The following is a 10,088-nucleotide window of genomic DNA, read 5'->3' as shown; positions in this document are numbered from 1 at the left end:
CTATTTTGTAGTCCCACCAGTGGCTTGTAACTGTTTTGTCTTGGTGGCTTAAACCACAAGTTTTCTGGCATAGAAAAATTGGTTCGTTACATGAAACCAGCTAGGGCTGTTAACAAGAAATATTTCTATTGGTGTTAAGGAGCAGCAAGAGCAAGACTGCTCCAGGAGCCAGGAGGAGCCAGGAGCAGAGGGTGGGAACAGTGCAGTCTAGGCAGCCCTCCTGCAGCTGGGGCACAGGCCCACAGAACCTAAACCAGGCGAGCAGAACCAGGTGGTGAGGGCAACAGCTACCATCCAAAGCCAATCCAGGAAATTCAAACATCAGTTCAGGAATAGGTCTGGGCCCAGGCCCACCTACCACACTGCTCAGGGGAGTGCGGGATGCCACAGCCTGCGCTGAAACAGGATGTGCAGGCTCATGGACAGCGGTGGGTAGGGATCCCTGGTGAGGCTGCTCGGGGCTGTTAAGGCCCAATACTGCCCTCAGGGCTCTGACAACTGGATTCACAGATGACAGCAGATTTAAACCTGAATAAGTATTATCTTCTCTCTGATCAGCACGTATGCGTCAACTGGACGGCAAGGCCGAGCTGTAATCCTTGTGCTGTATTTAGGTGGGAAGGCCAGACAGATTTCACCCTCTGTTGGTCTGCCTAGTCTCTTCCCCTCCAGAATATGAACGGACATCTCACTGCATACTCCTGGCCTGTACCAGCATTCCTCCCACTTTTATCTACTTTTTATTAAAAAAAGCCACAACACATCTTCTGGCAATTATAACTTCTTTTTTTTTTAAAAAAGCAACCATAGACTCAGCATAGCCCAGAGGCCACTACTACTAGTTCTTATGCTATACCAGAAAAAGTCATTTCCATCAGGTTTTACACAACACATTTTTCAAAGGAGAAACTCCAAAGACTTCAAAGCCTAGTTTTACAGTGCATACTCTGTATTGTACTCTGACAGTTCTTCCCTTCTTCTCAGCAGAAAACCCAGGAATATGTACCACTTACCACGCAACTGCTGTAACCTGGTTCACAGCTCTTTTCATCTTACACAGACTGATGGTTAATTGCAGTTGCCTGTGAAAACTAACGGGATTTCAAAGATGCTTCCTGGTTAGTCTGATAGAAATGGTGGAAGGAGGCAACAAAACCTACACATCCCCAGGCCACCGCCTCTCCTTCAGCCTTCTCTCGACCATTTGAATCTGCAAGAACAGGAAGATTAATTGCTCCCTTAACTTCAATGCCCCTTGGAAAAAAACCCAACAAAACAACAAAACCAACACTACTGACCACAAGAGTTAGTCTAGCAGAAACTCCCAGTCCTATAGGGCAGCAAAGACTCACTCACTATTTCTAAACGAGAAAGCTTCACAAGATACTCAAAACCCTGTGGAACACCAAAGGCTATATGGCTCATGGCTGGATAACAAATAGTCACACACGGAATAAAGAGGAAAAGATCTCAGAAGGTAAAGAGGAAGCAGAAGCCAAGGGCAGTACTCCTGTCAGTGAGACTTAGCCATGCTCTTGGCTGCTCAGCATCAGAGTTTAGATATAATCTCACCACGTGTGATGCCATGACAACACAGGTTGTACAAAGCTTACCATCTGGAAAGGGGACAAAATGTGACCCACAGGTAACCTGCCCTTTATTTCACTCTAATTGCTGTGTTCACACATGCCCTCATACGATATTCATTCTGTGCATAGAGACCTTCACTGCCCACATTAACAACGTAATTCAGACTGTTTATCTCATCCTCCCAGGCCAAGAGCTAGACACATCAGTTCAAGCACTAACAGAACTACCGAGGTCTGCTGGAGCAAGTCAGATCAAAAGGCACAACCAGGTACAAAGAGACGCTGCTGAATTGCTGGTGCTCCAACACAGGATGGTATTACATCTGTTACATGCTGGCAGCCACGGGAAGCTCCTCTGCCTCAGACGCGTTTCTGCTGCACAACATGCAGCAGCATCAAGTCCATTTACACCACTGCTGGAACAGAAGTCAATCCAGTACTACTTCAGGAGGGCTGTGCTTACCTGCCCGGGCAAATACCAATCTGTCAACCCTCCAGAGGGCTCTCCTGCCTCATGGAGGTATGACAGCGTGCTCAGAGATCCCTTAACTTAGAGCTGCATTGTCCAATACCGAATACACCTAGCAGCAGCTCCAGAGGTCGATTTTACCTGTATGTTCGTTGACGAGGAAAAAAAAAATACTACGTTGCCTTCCCCACAGCTCAAAGCATCCCAAAAGCACATACAAATTTCAGTTTTTCTCCCCTTAACGGTCAGATACGCCAGCTCCCCAGTGTTGTGTCTTTCATAGCATGTAACTCTTCACAAAAATGACCTTCTGGATGAAGAGATATTTTGAATAATTTCATAAATACGGGGAATAATGTCCACCTGATGGCTGCATCTAACAGCATATAACATGAGAGTATTGCAACAACCCATGAAAGTTTTCAGACTTCATGGAAAAGGCCTCAGGCTGGAAAATGCATTCCGAAACATTCAGGCAAGTGCTGGAATAAAATACTGAAGTGAAACATCCTCATGGAGCAAGATGAAGTGGACAATTCTTTTACTTACAATATCTGTAAAGAGAAAAAAAACCAAAACAAAACAAAAACACAAATCCAGTTTAAAGCAGGAAAAATACTTTAAAATTACATCTTCTACAGAATGCCACTGTAAGAATACAATACTTCTACCGCTTCTGACAGAAGGATGACTAGACATATCATCCTGTAATATTTAAGTCCTTGAGGGCCTATGAAGCTCTACTAAAGAGTCTATGAAAACTGATACCAAATAGGAAACAGGTAAAGTATAGGCCTATAACGCTATATCCACGCATTAAAAATCTTCCTTGGGAAATTCTTAGGATCTGCACTAAACCATAACAGATGTTCTTGGGAAGAGCATACAGCATTATCAAAATAGGATATAAAACCCTGCATATCCTTCTGTTAGAAAGAACGTATCAATTCTATGGTTAGAAACACAGGCTGCATAAAAAGCATTTTGTTTACTACAATCAATTTGGTGCTGAATGTAAGAAAGCATCCGAGAAACAAAACCAAAACAAACATGTCAGTAAATCCCAGTTTCTCTGGTAGAAACTAGGGGCTTTGTTTTCAGTCTTTCAAAAAAATAATACCTCAAAATAATAATAAAAAATAATAACTTTAAAACAAAGACAACAAGACGACACTCATGATTAGCCAGTCTGAGTATTCAACTTGATAGTTATAAAAGGACCTGGCTTCATTTTTTAAATGTTTTTTTCAGGCCTAAGGCCTGAAGCTTGCTGCCTAAAAATAGAAATATTAGAAGTCCTCAGGTACAGTAAAAATAGTCATGTTTCAAACAGACAAAAGAGAAGATATTCTGTTTTGCTGAAACTACAAGTATGGCAAACATCCCTCCTTAACTGGAGTTCGCAAGCAGAGCTGTTGAACTTACTGCACAATGCTTTTGTGGGATTGACCTGCTGTCCAGCAAGCAGCTGCTGCAGCTTCTTGATGTCTATGCGTGCCTCAGCCATGCTTTCCAGATCTCTGCCTTGAGCAGAACTTTGATATCCATCGTCTGATGCTAAAAGCATAAGAACACAACACTTAATCAAAACATCAGAGGGAGTTTCGACACCTGTAAGGACACACCTGATAATCACTGAACAGCTGTAACTCACACATTGTTTTTCAGAAACAGCAGTGCAAGGAAGACAAAGCCCAGTTTTCCTACAGTTGTCAAGGACACTGGAAGAGACTCCCCCACAAACATGGAACAGCCACTGGCTACTTTTCTTTTTAAGGTTTCATTTAAAGACTTGAAAGTACTTGATGCTATCTGTAAGGACTAACAGAAGGTAAGTACTGTTATCAGCATCAGACTTAAGCAATGAGTTAGGAGAGACACAAGAGGCAACAAACAGGGAAACTTACCCCAGGGAGGATTTCCCAAGTCTTTAAAATGTGTTGTTACAGATACTAAGTCGGTTTCTATTTTCAAGTTCATTTCTCCTCTCAAGTTTGCTTCAATCACCTGCAACACAATCAAGCTCAATTTTAGGCAAGTCACTTTCACACTGCAGAATTACAGAAGAATAAAGTGCAGCTTCGTTCAAATACAAGCTTCCAGAAGAACTTCAGTGCCTTCACAGATCGACCATACTTTTTGAACATGGTTTGAACATTTGAATGTTCAGGTAAAAATGCATTTCTCATCATTCCTGTATGAATTACCTTAGACCAACCTCCCTGAAATTATAAAAAGAAAGAAATTCAATTGCTCTCCAGTACTTTTAGAACAAGTACTGGCTTTGGGAAGTTCACGTGCTGAGGAAAAGGCTTTAGAAATGACAGACTGAAGCTGGAGAAATGCAAGTTTTCCTGCATTTCCATCCAGCTTTTCAACAAACAGAAAGAAACCTACACAGTCCACACACAGAAAATGTGATGCACAAAGAGTTGACCTGCAGTTGCAGTGTTGCTTTCCAAGACTTAAAAGCAGACAACAGCTGCACCAGAGCAGTAACTCCAAGCAGGAGTTTGAACTGCTAGAAATCCTGGAAAAGTGCTGAAAAGCTTTCAAATTCCATCCTGACAAAGTGTCCCACCAGAAGAAGACCATATATGATCTTACAAAAATCCCAAGCAGATCAGAGGATTCCTAAATCACAGCTAAGCACTTGATTTCTGTGACTAGAACTCTCAATAATTTCAAAAGAGGCTCATATCACAACCAGAACCTCCCAGAGAATGGGAGATGCCCACAAATGAATGCTCCCAAACACTGGCAAAGTAGTAACTGAAAGAGCTTCTAAGTCCTTTTTGCAGCACTTATCTTCACCAGCTTTACTCCAGGATGCATCTAGCACAAGTATTTAATGGTGACACTTGATGTTTTTGTTCTCTAATCAGAGAAAAGCATGTAGAAGATGCATGTAGTCTGCCTCCTCCCGTAGAGCTATGGGCCCTTGATGGGATGCACCCACGAGTGCTGAGAGAGCTGGCAGAGGTTATTGCTGAGCCACTCTCCATCATTTTTGAAAGGTCATGGAGAACAGGAGAAGTGCCTGAGGACTGAAGGAAGGCAAATATCACACCAGTCTTCAAAAAGGGCAAGAAGGAGGGCCCAGGGAACCACAGGCCAATTAGTCTCGCCTCTGTCCCTGGGAAAATAATGGAGAGACTTGTTCTGGATGTCATCTCCAAACATCTTAAAGAACAGGAAGTTATTGGAAGTGGTCAACACGGATTTACCAAGGGTAAATCATGCTTGACCAATCTGATAGCCTTCTATGACGTTATAACTGGACGGCTGGAGGAGGGGAGAGCAGCAGATGTCATCTACTTTGACTTCAGCAAGGCTTTTGACACTGTCTCCCATAACATCCTCACTAGGAAACTGAGGAAGTCTGGGCTAGATGAGGGGGCAGTGAGGTGGATTGAGAGCTGGCTGTGTGACAGAACTCAGAGGGTTGTGATTAATGGAGCAGGGTCAAATCAGAGGCCTGTAACCAGCGGTGTCCCCCAGGAGTCAAGACTCAGCCCAGTCTTGTTCAACATATTCGTCAACAAACTGGACGAGGGGACCGAGTGTATCCTCAGCAAGTTCGCTGATGATACCAAACTGGGAGGGCTGGCTGACACTCCAGAGGGCTGTGCCACCATCCAGCGTGACCTGGACAGGCTGGAGAGCTGGGCAGAGAAGAACCTCATGAGGTTCAACAAGGGCAAGTGTGGGGTCCTGCACCTGGGGAGGAAGAACCCCAGGCACCAATAGGGGTGGACCTGCTGGAAAGCACTACTGAGGAGAAGGATCTGGGAGTCCTGGTGGATAGCAAACTTTCCATGAGCCAGCAATGTGCCCCTGTGGCCAAGAGGGCCAATGGAATCCTGGGCTGCATAGGGAAGAGTGTGGCCAGTAGGTCGAGGGAGGTCACTCTCCCCCTATGTTCTGCACTGCTGAGGCCACAACTGGAATACTGTGTCCAGTTCTGGGCTCCCCAACTATAAAAAGTGGCTTGTAGCAACACAAGAACAATGTCATGTTCTTTCAAGGATTCAGTGCAAAGAGCACCACTTTCTGGGAAGCCCAGGATGAGCTCTTCAGTGTGAATCCTAAAGTAAACGCCAGCATTCTCTTCAGCCCTTACACAGTCTTCAAGTGCCTTTAGTTCAATGCCTGACCCATCCCAAAATAAGATGTAACATGGGGGCACCAGTTTGGGCAACAGGGAAACATGCTATGTCCAAGATAAAATAAGGTCTGTAGGACACACACCTGAAGTGCCTTAACTTACAATGGAATTGCTGAGATTCTTCATTCTCTCCACAACACTCTTCATTGTTTTCAGCACTGGTAGGTAAATACTGACCTAGAAAGACATAAGAACTGCATTTGCACAAATATTTCATGTGGGACCGGGATGCAATGCATTTATTTCTCCCTTCAATTCTATCTTATTTTAGACTTAGATGAGTGCAGGTAACACAATATTTAACTGAAATGAGCAAATAACTCAGGAACAGAGGAAGACTTTCCCATTATACCAACAGGCCACTGCTCTAGCAATTGCTTCAGACATAGTATCCCAAGTCTGTGTTCAAAAGAAGCAGAGACAGTTTTTTGCAGACCAGGTTTTCACATGAACCCACATCTGCGTTACTGAGCAGTCAATAGTTACTATAGCCAGAAACAAAAGAACATGATTCCCCCATCATTTCTGGAACTGCATCAGTATAAATCTGAAATAACGGAACAAAATACATCAAGTTTCTACTGAGTCATATGTCTTCAGAACTTAAATACTCTTAGCTATCGAGGTAACAGACACCCATAACCTCAAATAGGAGGGCATTCACACAAAGACCTTTCCTTGCAACTCTGCTAAAAGTCGAAAAGGAAGGAGGAAACACATCTATATCTAACTCTGACAGGTAGGCCAAGAATTTAACAAACAACAGGTTACTTGGGCCAATTGGTACCTATACAGCTGAAACAAGTCTAAACCTGGGTGGTTTGAAGGTGCTCCTGCCTAAAGCCATTCCAAGCCTTCCTCCACCCTGAATATCACAGCAACATCTGGTAACCACCTGCTCTGTTTTCACAGGTTCTGGAATCTCCTGTCAAGATGGAAGCCATGTCCCATCCCCCTCCAAACCTCTAGCTTCCAGCCTTCCCTCTTTCCTTTCACCTCCTCTAAAAAACCCACTGGTAGTATACTCCGCAGCAATAGCATTCTACTTGCAACCTCCTCTTTCCGTAGGGAATATAAAAAGCAGAAGCTTACATCAAAATCTGGCACACTGGGCTCTCTGAAGTCATTCCATAATCTTCTGGGAATAACTCCCACAGGAATGTCATGTGTCACAATCCTACTGCTGCTTGATAAGGATGGCTTGAAGGAGAGAGAGGATGCTCTTGTAGTTAAAAACAGGACTTGCATTCTGAATTCAAGTTTTTCAGACCCACTCTGGGAAATACTAAAACTGCGTGCCCCAGTCACTCAGTTCCAGTTTTTCACAGGTGCCTATCGGTCCGCTAGTAAGCGGATGTCCCTTTTGAATATGGAAGAGGTGGTGAAATATCACCCATTAGTATCTATAAGCTATCCTTAGAGCTGCTTCAGCTTCAGGTGAATCAGTGAAGAGGTGTTAACGACAAAAAAAATTCGGAAGACAGCAGTTTGAAGTGGAATGGCAGCAAAACAAAGAGCCAAACACTACACTGAAAACTCCTTCACTTAATGGTTTCAATGAGAAGGCAATAATCCACAGAAGATTTAGAGAATGAAGGAATGGAGAAAAGTAGACATTAGAAAGAGGTGTTTCAATCACATAGCTCTCATTCTTCCTCCACCTCTTCCTTGCCTTTTGGAAAATACAAAGCTGGTTCTGTGTGCTACCAACCATGACAAAAGGAAAGGCTAGTGAAATGGAAAGGCCAGGAAAACGGCGTGATTTTTCTTTATTTAGTTTTCTAGAATTACACCAAGGACTACTAAAGCATCTATTTGATCTTAGGAAAAGCACTTAATTTTAAGAGCTTTTTCTTAATAATGAAGATAAAAACATGGTTGCACTTACTAGCTCCACAGCAACTCTGAGACAGGGACAGTGTTTGTTAGTCAACTTGATCTTCACTGCCTTAGCACTCTGGGCAGTTTTTAATGCTCTTGACAGGTTCTCAGGCACTAACTCTAAATAGATTTCATTGTGCTCTGCAGCCACTCCTTCCATCTGAAATTCATCGAAGAAATTCCCCTGCAATTTTTGAAAGTTGGGAAATAAAATGGAGCAAATGAAAGAAAAAACAACAAACCAAACCAAAGAGCGGGGTAAGTTTTAGCTATCAGGCCTTAAGTTTAGAACTGCATATGTGCAATGGGAAGCTTTTTTCTGCCTGGCATCACCTGCAGAAACCAAGACAGCCTGCGTAAAGGTGAGGTCCCAATGCTTCAGGCTAAATTCTGTTAATTTCAGATCCTCCCCTAACACCTATCAGTCCTCAAAACATAGGTATGTCAGGTGAGTTACACTTTCCTGTCTCCAGTTTTGGACAGGCCCTTGTGGGCTAGCACACACTGAAGTGAAAACCAAGGTAAAGGGGATGTCTAGCCACTGTTGTGGGTTCGGCCAAATTTACTAAAACCAGACTGACAGATGGCCCTTTCCCCCCCCCCTCCAAAAGAGAGGAAAGGAAGAGATAAGGAGATGTAGAAGTTTAGACTGAACTAAACTACTTTAATGAAGAATTAATGTTAAAATAAAAAAAAAAAAAAGAAGAAAATAATGAAATAGATACAATATATACAAAACCGTATCAAGCTCCCAGGATGACAGTCACGTCACCGGCAGGCACTGGGGAAGTCCCAGACTGCACTCAGTGACGGATGAGAACTGGGTTCCAGCTCTGGAGTCAGGAACACACGGATCGGGATCAAAGGCAGATGAACAGAGTCCTCTTCAGATGTCGGCCATCGAAGAAAGATAGCTGACCCTTTGATCCCTCAGCTTTTATGCTGAGCATGGGGCAGATGGGATGGAATACCCTGTTGGTCAGGTTTGGGTCACCTCTCCTGTCCCCTCCTCCCCACAGCTGGGACCCCTCTACGCTTTTCTGTTTCTGACCCTCCAATGGGGCAAATAATGAAAGTGGCTGCCCTTGGTTGTTACAGCAATAAGGACAAGCAAGAGCCTCTCTGCATGTTCCTTGGCATGAAGCACAAACATTGGTCTTATCGCTCTGAGAACGAGCAGTTTTCTGCAGAATATGCTGTTAATTTCAGAGAGTTAGAAGAGGCCTGGCTAAGATGTAAAATCACAGAACAGAAAATTAGTTTTGTTTTACTTCAAAGCGGGACAGCCAGAAACACCAGGCCTGTGCAACTAAAGGGTAGTCCTGCAAAAGGAGAGCCTTCGGTGCCCAGACAACCCTTGTGCGACCCGGCACACCTCAGGAGAGGGCTATGTGGGCAAGAAACACCTCGGGCGGCAGAGCCCACTGCGTGCTCTGGTTTCCAGCGTGGTTACTGAACTTCCCCGGGCTTACCTGGCACAGCTCACACCACATACTGACGCCTCCGTTCGCTACTTTATCGGAGAGGATGAAGTACAGCTTGCTGTCGGTAAGGCGCAGGGTGCAGGTCTTGGCTAACTTGGCGATCGTGTTAATTACACCTGGCGGAGGGAGGGGGCCGTTACGGCGGCAAGCGTTTCACACATCTCGTCCCAGGGGACAGGGGAGAATCGTTCAGTCCCCAAAAACGCCGCTGGAGCTGCCGCGGAAACCCCCAACCGCCTCGGGGCGAAGGAAAGCGCCTCACGCTGCCTCCGCCCGGGAAAGGCCGCTGGGCCCGCGGCTCCTCCGCGCCCGCCGGCGCCCGGGCCCTCCCTCTTCCCTTTCCCCGGGAACAGCGGCCCCGTCCGCTCGCCCAGGCACAGCCGCCCTCCGGCCCGCTCCGCTCCGCCCCGGCAAACTCACGGCTGAAGTGGTTGAGGCAAGCGAGATCCACGATCTTAGCCCCAAATCGCATGGCGGCGCACGGGCTGCCGCCGGCC

The 10,088-nt window shown here is 45.1% G+C and overlaps 1 protein-coding gene across 1 annotated transcript; it reads right to left on the bottom strand.

Moving 5' to 3' along the window:
• Positions 1–769: 769 nt before the first annotated feature.
• On the bottom strand, positions 770–10,088 carry HUS1 (HUS1 checkpoint clamp component). The gene is made up of 8 exons (XM_074145588.1): positions 10,012–10,088; positions 9,580–9,707; positions 8,115–8,291; positions 7,319–7,426; positions 6,329–6,403; positions 3,966–4,065; positions 3,484–3,615; positions 770–2,612 (listed from the first exon to the last, which is right to left on the bottom strand). The coding sequence occupies exons 1-8, from the start codon at positions 10,061–10,063 to the stop codon at positions 2,530–2,532; spliced, it is 855 nt and encodes a 284-aa protein (XP_074001689.1). The 5' UTR covers positions 10,064–10,088; the 3' UTR covers positions 770–2,529.

The sequence above is a fragment of the Numenius arquata genome, chromosome 3 (genome assembly GCF_964106895.1).
Source record: "Numenius arquata chromosome 3, bNumArq3.hap1.1, whole genome shotgun sequence".
NCBI lineage: Eukaryota > Metazoa > Chordata > Aves > Charadriiformes > Scolopacidae > Numenius > Numenius arquata.
This window is presented reverse-complemented; position numbering and strand designations above follow the sequence as displayed.